At 39.9% G+C, this 11,184-nt stretch overlaps 1 protein-coding gene across 2 annotated transcripts in view; it reads left to right on the forward strand.

Moving 5' to 3' along the window:
• LOC149169061 (uncharacterized) overlaps positions 1 to 9,895 on the forward strand; it is a 228,999-nt gene extending 219,104 nt beyond the window's left edge. For both annotated transcript variants that reach the window (XR_016259363.1, XM_089427017.1), the window contains exon 3: positions 9,793 to 9,895. Coding sequence is in view for 1 of the 2 variants with exons in the window: in XM_089427017.1 (XP_089283143.1) it covers positions 9,793 to 9,831 (39 nt within the window). In the remaining variant the exon portion in view is untranslated. The remainder of the gene's footprint in view (positions 1 to 9,792) is intronic.
• The last annotated feature ends 1,289 nt before the right edge of the window (positions 9,896 to 11,184 follow it).

The following is an 11,184-nucleotide window of genomic DNA, read 5'->3' on the forward strand; positions in this document are numbered from 1 at the left end:
CTAGTTGGGACTTCATATCGGGGAGATCCCCTTGGTTGACGGATTTCTAGCACTGTCAACAAGAGTCAAAGATGATTTGGTGTTTGGAAAATATTTACCCAATCAAGGAGGCCTTTAAGCAAATTCGCGTGGCATTAGGGCCTGAGAAGTAGCTACTTAAGGTCTTTATACTTTGATATGTAATAATTCATGACATATCAAGATGTATTCAACAACAATAATCTTTAGGAACATTCACCCATTCATACATGGCCCATGTAATGATGCAACGCTATAAAAGATCAAAATTTCCACAATTTCGCATAGAAGAGCACTAAATTTCAAACTTATGTAGTGGAAATCCCAACAACATTTCATGTGACAAAGTAAGTAACAAGAATAAGCATGAAAATGATCACTTACATGTACAAATGAGTATATCCAATCATCAAATTATGCCAATAATGAAGCTCCATGATAAAAAAGATAGATCCAAGTATCAAAATTCATTCATGTAATCCAAACTCGTCCTCCAAAGGAGTGCAAAATTCTCAACTAGCTAGTAAATCCCAATCCAAGTGACGATGAGAGAAATCATCACTTCATCTATTTAGACAATCTCTAATGAGTTCGGTTTGCCTAATTTGGCCTAATTAAGCCCCAAATAATAATGTGCAATAATAACATCCCTTGGTGACAAGCCCACCAATATAACTCAATAACATAAGAATAAGCCTCAAGAGGGTAGAATGATAAATAAAATGATTCATTGGGCCTTTTAGGAGGCCTAATTAAGTCCAAAGTGTTTCATGATGTGAGAATGGACCTCAAACATAGTGGATATAGGGGTTGGTCCCTTGCTTTCCAAGCAAATCCTTGTGGTGCTCCCAAGTGGATGTGGGGGCACAAGGACATCCTCATGGGTCTCCAAGTGGATAATAAATGCATGTAAACCATCTTTAAGGGCTAGGATGGTGAGATAAGCTCTCCCTTTCTCCTGCAATGAGACATATCCTCATCTGGACCCTTGAATATCTGCCAAGTGTATGGTGCAAGTGTGGAGTTGGCCGGGCTTGGTGAACTAGGTGCATCATCTTCATCCCAAAGGTGGAATACGAGCAATCAATGAGTGGTGATGGGGATCCATGAAGTAACCTATGCTTTGGCGGAGGCCCATGGCTCTCAATGCTTAACCTACATGTGCCAATGTGGCCCTCTGGAGGGCTAGGACCTCGTATAGGGAGACCAAGCCCCAAATGGAGACCCAACTGTAATCCTACATAAGATCCAATGTGTCCCATTGCCCTCCAATACAACAAATCATTAGGATAATCAAGTAAAAGAGCTTACAAGTCATGGAATCAATGGGGCACTTCATGGTCGCATGCCCTTCCATAGTGGGCTTTGGCATGTACAAGTGTCTCCAAGCTCAATAAATGGGTTAATCAAGGACCCTATTAGGTGGTTTCAACCTTTAAAGGGGGTAACATGTCCATGGTACATCAATCACGAGGTAGGTGGCAAGTGATATAATGATGGAGCAGAGTGGGGATCAGGGGGAGGATCCATGCCACATGTCATGGGACAAAAGGGTAACTATAATGAGGGAAGCTGACACTTGGGTATATGAGTGTAGGAGGGAGCAAATCATTGGACATGAGTTACCTCTTCCTTTGTTTTTCCTACCCTTATTCATATGCCTTTTCCATTTGATTGGTTTTTCTTTGTAACTGCTCGGGGCTCCAAGGGATGAGAGCATAATGTGTAGGATATGGCAGTAGGTACCCCCTTTTGAGGTGGGGTATTTCTTTGCCCACCAGGGGTTGGGAAAATCATGGGTTCGTTTATGTGGAGGGGGCTCATCTAGGGCCCACAGGGACCAAGGTGATGGCCATAAATAAGGGGTAGAGATCATTTTTGGGTTTTTCCCATGTGCTAAATTTGTATGTCCTGACCAGATTTTTCATTTTGTGGTACATTTCCTGTTGAGAGTGGCCAACTTATGCTTTTTCTTTTCATTTTAGCTGCATCAACCTCCAGGGCATTGTTCTAGGCCCAATCCAAAGCGTGGAAAAGGGGGGGGGGGGAGAACTAAACCTATGTGGACCCAATGGACACATGTGGACTCGGATGGGAAAAATGATGAATGGTGTTAGAATGAGCAGAAGGGAGTGATGTATATGGTGTCAGGAATCAGGACCACCCAACCAAAATCAGGATTTCCCAAGTAGTGCCAACCCTAAAGCTAATCGCCAGTGAAAGAGATCCCACATGACTAGGATACAAGGGTAACCACCAAATCTAGCGGAGGAGACAAGAGTACAGACCTAGCCCACTCTTTCTGCCAAATCCCCCCACCAGTTCATGCCCAAGAGTTCCCATGAGAAGTAAGGAAAATTACTCAACTATACCAATGAAAAGTCATACCTTTGGGGTTGGGAGGCCCATCTTCAAACATACAATCATAACAGATGGGAAAGGAACCACATGGCTGGCTCAAGTGGCAGAGATAATGACACATCGAGCCTGTAAGGGGCTGTTGGCTGCCGACTGAGGACCATCTAGGAGAAATCTTTTCTCCTATATACACTACCCACAAATGGTGGATAACAGGTCCAATAGTGGGAAATCAACAAGAAGAATCGATAGTAGTGGTAGTAGAGCTTGCCAGGAGTTGGTTGGTTCTTGGAGAAAATAAGAAGGCTAATTCACCCACCTTTGGTGGTGAGATGAAGAGAAATGAGAGAGCATCCCTAAAAGCTCTCTAATATAATTAAGAACTCAATGAAAGGTCCATGATAGGATTATAAGATTTAATAACTAATGATGCATAGCTAAGGTAATCTACTTGCATAGGAATGCAAGTGGGAGGGTTCCTCCTGAACTATTTAGAAAGATTTTGGAATTTTAAGGTTGCTATAGACCTTAGGAAAGACTCTAATTAAATTTTGTGCATATGATAGTATGTTAAGTGCCCTTGCTACAATAAATGTAGAGGGGAGATTTTGAATAGGTAAAATCAAGTTTGTACATTAAATTACAAAACACCATAAGCATGAGAAGGTTTGGTTTGTTGCAAATATCTTAATATATAATTGACATACTAAAATCAATTTTTTAATAAGATTGGTGTTGATTTTTAATGTACCTTGGACAAATGGTTTCCCACGAGTTAGTCTCTACCTAGGGAAAACTGTCCAAAATAATTCTTTTAAGTGTGACTTTAGACATAAAATACAATGTGGGTACTTTATTTAATGGGTGAGTTAAAAAATAGAAAGTGAGAATTAAATGCACATTTATTCTCATCCCTTATCTAAATGAATCTGACCCATTAGATCTTAGGGTTGCCCAAAAGTCATATAGGGAAACAAAAGGGGGAAAATAAAAGAGAGACTGCATTCATTCTTCATGAGAGAAAATTGGAGAAAGGAGGCTAAGAGCTAGAGAAAAGCTATGAAGGATAAATTTTTTGCAACAAGTTGAAGGAGTGATTTCTGGGCAAAGTTGGGCACGGAAATCAAGGCATAAAAGACAATAGAAGGTACAATACGAACATCATTTAATGTTCTGAGTTGCATGCCCTTTGAAATAAGTTTTGAGGTTTTTTTTTTAATATTATATTATTAAATTCATACAGCGGTGTGGAAATCCGTGCAGTCTGTACAGAATTTGTACAGTACGTCCGTATCCGTACAGTACATATTTTCAGCTTCAAGTGAGCATGGGAATCGAGGCAAAGTGGGCACGATTTTCAAGGAGTTTGCGCTGAAGAGATAAGTTGTATTTTGCTGTTTTGTTTTGTCTACAAATGTAATTTTCCTGAACTTGAATGATAAATAAATTTGAAGATCTCTCTAACAAGTTTTCCTCAGAGAAGATTGAAGGGGTTTTCCATGGGTCTAAGTTAACCAAAAAACTGTGTGTATTTTTATGTGTTGTTGTTGGTCTGTTTATGTCCATATTTATTTTCAACATCTGTTGACAATCCCATGTGTTTTAATCCGAAAATTTCATTTCCAGAATTCTATATGTTGAATGTATGTTTATGGGAAAGGGCATTTAATTGAATGGGAGTGATAAGGTGAAATTAAAATCGGGTTGGGATTGCAAGAAACTTTTTAGTCATCAAATTTCAATATGGTATCAGAGTTGCAGGCTGAAAATTGTTGTTTGAACAACATACAGTAGTTTGGGACGACAAACTCAGTTTGGACAACAAATTGATATTTTGGGACAACAAGGTGAAATTTCATCCAGACTGAACTTTTGGGACAATAAGGTGTGCTGGAAAGTTCATTTCTCCATTTTCTTGGTTTTGTAAATTTTGGAAAACAATCATGACCATGTTCTTAATGATAGAGGACATCCAACTATGTCGTTTGGAAGGACATAATTCAGACAATGTTTGAGGAGGTAGCAGTTTGGGACATAGTGCGACATGTAGTTGTACCTCCCGCTGCTGCAGACAAACTTGCTGAATTCACAAAAAATAATGCAAAGACAAAAAGGATTTTGATGGACAGTCTGAAGGATCATGTGGTTATTCAGGTGAGAGGAAACACATATGCATATCAGATGTGGACAACTCTAACCACTCTATCAGAGTAGCAATGAGAGCAGGAAGATGGTACTCAAAGAACAATTGAAGAACATCAGGATGACAAAGGATGAAAGTGTAGTTCATTATCTTGGCTGGGTCAAACAGTTACATGGTGATTTGACTGCTATTGGTGGGACAATTTCACCCACAGAGTTAGTCATGATAGTTGTAGCGGGACTTCCTAAGTCTTGGGAGGTCTTTGGAGATGCTGTTACCTCTAGGGAGAATCTTCCCAATTGAGACAAATTCTGTGATGATTGTGTGCAACATGAGATACAGAAGACTGACAGTGGTGGGGTGAAGATAACAGATGAGGAGGATGTAGCCTTGACAGCCGGGGGAAGAACAAAGGGAAGGCCAAGAAAGGGGCCTCATCAGATGGGGCTAAGGGAAAGGAGAAGAAGAAGAAGAAAGATACGGATATGTCCAAAGTCAAATGCTTGACATGTCAGAAGATGGGACACTATGCTGCTACGTGTCTTAAGAGGAAGAACAAGGGGAAGAAGGGTACTACAACTTCAACAGAGGTGGAGCAATTTTCTTCACAGTTTGACAAGGACTTTGCATTTATTACTTCTACATCTATTAGGAGTACATCATCCGATGTGTGGTACATAGACAGCGGGGCTTCCCGCCATATGTTAGGTGCATGGGAGTTCTTTTTAGAGCTTGCAGAGAGGGCACTTGATATTGATATTGTACTAGGAGATGACCGCACTGTGAGAGTTGTTGGTGTGGGGACTGTGACCTTTGAGAGGGAGCCTTTGCCTCCTTTGAAGGTCATGGATGTTTTGTATGTTTCGGGGATGAAGAAGAACTTAATTTCAGTGTTTTCAATGGAAGAGAAGGGGTTTGACGTCACTTTCTCAGGAGGGCAGGTACCGATGCATCTCAAGGGAAATTCCATCACTTTGGCCAAAGTGATTGGAGTCCGCTATGGGAAACTATACAGGTTCAGTTTTCAGTCGACAGGAGCATTGGTGAGTAGCACATCTAGTAGCACTCACACTAGTACCACTAGTAGTAGAGACTTGTGCGAGTTATGGCACCGAAGGATGGCACATATGCATCATGGAGCTTTGAGAGTACTGAGGGAGATCACTACTGGAGTTCCTGATTTCAGTGTCGAGCATTATGAGGTCTGTAGAGGGTGTGCTTTGGGCAAGTACACCAAGTTACCATTCCCAGTGAGTGACATCAGATCTACATGTATACTAGACTTGATTCATATTGATGTTAGTGGTCGTATGTATCATGTGTCTTTGGGTGGTTATGAGTATTTTGTTATATTGATTGATGACTACTCTAGGAGGACTTGGATATATTTCTTGAAGACCAAGGGTGAGGTATTCAATCGCTTTAAAGAGTTCAAAGCTCTTGTGGAAAAGCAGACAGGTAGGTTGATTTAGGTCTTGAGGTCATACAATGGTGGTGAGTACACCGATAGTGGGTTTTCTAACTTCTGTGCACATGAGGGCCTTAGGAGAGAGTTCACGGTTCCTTACAAACCCCAACAGAATGGGGTGTCTGAAAGGAAGAACAAATTTATTGTTGGGGTTGCTAGAGTGATGATTCATGATCAGGGGTTGCCTTTGTTTTTGTGGGCTGAGGCCTACAATACTGTTTTTTATCTTCAGAACATGAATCCTCACAGAGTATTGAGGAATATGAATCCGGAGGAGGCTTTCACTGGAGAGAAGCCTCATGTGGTACATATTCGTATCTTTGGATGTATCACATATTCTTATATCCTCAAGGAGCCGAGGACGAAGCTGGAACCCATGGCAGAGAATGGTATCTTTACGGGTTACAATGAGACTTCGAAGACCTATCGGATCTTCATTCCTTCTAAACAGAGAGTGGTGATTAGGAGGGATGTGAAGTTCGAGGAGGAGAGGGCCTATCGGAGATACGAGAGTATGATGACAGAGAGTCATAGACCTCTCCTCAGCAGGGAGGTCAGGTACAGGGGGCAGGACCTCATGGTTCTGGGTTGACTGGTACAAGAGGTACTTGAGTGTCAGTGACATCTGGGGCACTAGTGGCGAGTTCACTAAGCACTTCTTTAGGGAGTCCACTGGTATAGAGTTCACACGGAACTTCAGTTGACACATGCATAGGTGCCGATACATGTTCTTCGAGAACAGGTGCTAGTACATGCACACCAGGTTAGTTGGTAGATCTTCAGGTTCATCATAATGGGGGGTAGAGGATGAGATTCCCTATGGGGAAGCTTCTTTAGGGAAGAGGAGGCCCAAGTGGCTTCAAGACACCTTTAAGGAAACTGAGTCTGTTGGTCCTCTGAAGAGGGTGAATAGGGAGAGTGTTCTACGAGGAGGCTACCAACTAGGAGGTATGAAGAGAGGCTATGGTGGAGGAGCATGCCTCTATCATTAAGAACAATGTATGGGAAGTGGTGCCTAGGCCTGAGGGCAAGTCAATTGTGACTTCCAAGTGACTCTACAAGATAAAGCATGATGTGGATGGTAGCATTGAGAAGTTCAAGGCGAGGTTTGTGGCTAGAGGGTTCTCACAGATAAAGGGAGTCGACTATGATGAGACCTTCTCTCTCGTAGCTCGGTACACTTCTATATGGTCCCTTATTTCTATTGCTGCAGAAATGGGTTGGTAGATCTATCAGATGGATGTGAAGACCCCATTTCTGAACGGAGTTATAGAGGAGGAGGTGTATGTTGAGCAGCCATAGGGTTTTGAGGTACTTGGGCGGGAGACCCATGTATGCCAATTGAGGTGAGCACTCTATAGACTTAAGCAAGCTCCGAGGGCTTGGTATTGGAGGATTAATACTTACTTACAACATATGGGTTTCATGAAGAGTGATACAAATCCGAACCTATACTACATTGTTGTAGGGGATGATCCTCTCATTATTGTGCTGTATGTTGATGACTTGTTCATTACTAGGGCAGAGAGATTGATTAGTGGTTGCAAGGAGGATCTTGCTATGGAGTTTGAGATGAAGGGCGTTGGGCTGATGCATTACTTTTTGGGGCTTGAGGTGTGGCAGGAGGAGGGGCATATCTTTCTGGGGCAGGGGCAGTATGCTGGGGATGTGTTGAGCAGATTTCACATGGCAGATTGTAGACCCATGTATACACCTATGATCACCAAATGGAAGAAGCTTCATGATTCAGATTCTAGTTTGGTGGATCCCACATTGTATAGGCACCTTATTGGGTCCTTGATGTATCTGGTCAACACTAGGCCAGGTATATGCTTTTTAGTGAACACACTTAGCCAGTTCATGGTTGAGCCCAGGAGGGTGCACTAGGTAGTTGCAAAGCACATTCTTTGCTACATGCATGGGACTGTTGATTATGGTCTGGACTATAGGCGAGGAGATGGAGTGAGGTTGGCAGGTTACACAGATTTAGATTGGGCAGGGTGTGCTTCTGACAGGAAAAACACTTCAGGGTGTTGCTTCAGATTGGGTTCGACAGTTGTGTCGTGGTTCAATAGAAAGCAAAAGTCAGTTGCTTTGAGCTCTTTTGAGGCTGAGTATATGGCTGCTAGCTAGGCTAGTTATGTGGCCATTTGGCTTCACAAGTTGTTGTATAGCCTATTTAATCAGGAGTTGAGACCGATGATTATTCAATGTGATAATGAGAGTTGCATTAAACTCACAGAGAATCCAATGTTTCATGATAGGTCAAAACACATTGACATCATATATCATTTCATCAAGGACTATGTTCAGAAGGGAGCAGTGAAGCTGCAGTATATATCGACAGATGAGCAGGTGGCCGATGTTTTCACGAAGTCCTTGCCAAGAGGCAAGCATGTCCATTTAAGGGACAAGATGGGTGCGGTGAGAAACTCTTTCCTCAGTAAGAGGGAGTGTTGATTTTTAATGTACCATGGACAAGTGGTTTCCCATGGGTTAGTCTCTACCTAGGGAAAAGTGTCCAAAATAATTCTTTTCCCAAGTGTGACTTTATAAAGTGAAAGTGACTTTATAAGTGGTAAAGTCAATGTTAAATTATAAAGTGAAAAGTGACTTTAGACATAAAGTACAATGTGGGTACTTTATTTAATGGGTGAGTTAAAAAATAGAAAGTGAGAATTAAATGCACATTTATTCTCATCCTTTGATCTAAATGAATATGAGCCATTAGATATTAGGGTTGCCCAAAAGTCATTTAGGGAAACAAAAGGGGGAAAAGAAAAGAGAGACTGCATTCATTCTTCATGAAAATGGATTGGAGAAAGGAGGTTGAGAGCTGAAGAAAAGTTCTAAAGGAGAAATTTGTTGCAGCAAGTTGGAGTAATTTCTTGGCAAAGCTAGGCATGGAAATCAAGGCATAAAAGACAACATAAGGTATAGTACGAACAACATTTAATGCTGAGCTGCATGCCATTCGAGAGAATTTTTTGAGTTTTACTATTATTATTTTATTAAATTCGTACAATCCATATGACGGTACGGAAATCCATGCAGTCCATATGAAATCTGTACAATACAATGCGTATCCTTACAGTACATATTTTCAGCTTCAAGTGGGCATGGAAATCGAGGCAAAGTGGGCACGATTTTCAAGGAGTTTTGGGCTGAAGAGATAAGTTGTATTTTGCTGTTTTGTTTTGTTTGCAAATGTATTTTTCCTGAACTTGAAAGATAAATAAATTTGAAGAGCTCTCTAACAGGTTTTCCTAGGAGAAGATTGAAGGGGTTTTTATTGGGTCTAAGTTGACTAAAAATCTGTGTGTATTTTTATGTGTGTTGCTGGTCTGTTTATGTCCATATTTATTTTCAGCATCTATTGACAGTCTCATGTGTTTTAATCTGAAAATTTCATTTCCAGAATTCTATATGTTGAATGTATGTTTATGGGAAAGGGCATTTAACTGAATGGGAGTGATAAGGTGAAATCAAAACTGGGTTGGGATTGCAAGAAAATTTTTAGCCATCAAATTTCAACAACTGAATTGGTTATTGAATTTAGATGTTATAGTTCATGCACAAATTAATTGACTAACAGTTGATGTGTGTATGAATGGCATGGAATATGTGCAAGTATGGCACATGCATGAAAATATGTACATGTTTGGGTGCATGATTGAAGGAAATGTTTCAATGCATGAATTGGATACATAGTGTAAGTGCCCCTTTTGAATATTCATTGAAATTTGTATGTAAGCAAATGAAATGATAGAGTTGTGACTAACATGTGAGATTGAGATCGTTTCAGGGGTTGTTGAGTGTTGCAACATCAAGTATGATAAGGTAGTCACAATGGAAACCTCATGGAAATTCTGTTGAAGGGGCACAATTATGAATGATGAAGACAATGATAGAGGATTCAGGTTAAGAAAATCATAGATGGAGCCAATTGGACTTGAAAAGGTTTTAGCGGAGAATGCATGTTGATGGTAACCAAGTAAGTAGTGCAAAACAAGAAGTGAGGCTAAAAATGTAAAGAAATTGGGTAAGAATTATTTTTAGTTGAATTTGATATCTTTTTTTTATTCAATTTAATGCATGTATTGTGTGGATTCCCAAGAAGGGGTATGGTTAAGGCAGAAAATTGTCAGCACATAAAGATTTAGTAAAATCTTAGTAATATGTGCATGCATTGAGTTTCCATGTTGAATATAAATTAAATGAATGAATAATACACTCATGAGATAAAATATGTTTGGTAATGCATTGAGAGATTGCATGAAAATGTGGGAGGTATGAAGTAAATGTAGGGACTGCATTGTGTTCATGAGTCCATGAGTATTGGCCCAATAGTTTCTAAGCTTAAGATAAGTGATTCCATCATATAATGTTGAGTTTGTTGATAAGGAACATGTAGTTGAAGGATTGGTTTTTCCTAGTCAATGTGAGAATTGTATGGAATTGTTGATATATGAAAGTAAGTTTGTCATTAATACCTAGTGGGTTATGACAAAGGAAAGAATCCTTCAATGTATAAATATTACTAAAATCCTTGTGATGCATCCATGAATTACTATGATATGATTTGGTCATGACACTCATAGTATGAATCATGATTATACATATGCTTGGTGAGTTAAGTACATGCATGCTTGTATGGAACAATCAATTGCATGATTGAATGCCATGAAAGGAAATAAATTCTAATACTCTTAAGGAATTGTTGAGTAGTGAAATGAGTGGCATGAATCCCTCATCTTGTAAAACAAAGTGGAAACTAATTACTCATGAATTTAGAGATATGTATCTTAGTGGAGAAAGTGGTTATGTAACTCTTAGTTTTGACCCTTTGGGTTGTTGGAATAAATGTTTGATTGCATTTTGGAATACTTAGAATATTGTGATGCAAATATATAATGCAATGATGGTTTCATTTCATTCTATTTGAAATTAATTGAAAGTGATAGAATTATTATGTGTGTAATAATTTTTAGATCACTTCAGGGAATGTTGTAAATTTTGCAATGGAAAGATTTTATGTATGAACACTTACGACTGTTTCGCTGATTGAAAGTTTGGATTGCAAGTAGAGTGTCAGAATGGGGTGTGAGATAGAAATCACTATGACAGATAAAAAAATCTCCACTTGTAAAGGAGTCCAATATCATAATTAAAATTCTCATGTTTGTGAGATTTGGTT

The sequence above is a fragment of the Pinus tabuliformis genome, chromosome 4_2 (assembly GCF_031772625.1).
Source record: "Pinus tabuliformis cultivar Carrire ecotype Pingquan chromosome 4_2, CPIR1, whole genome shotgun sequence".
Taxonomy (NCBI): Eukaryota; Viridiplantae; Streptophyta; class Pinopsida; order Pinales; family Pinaceae; genus Pinus; species Pinus tabuliformis.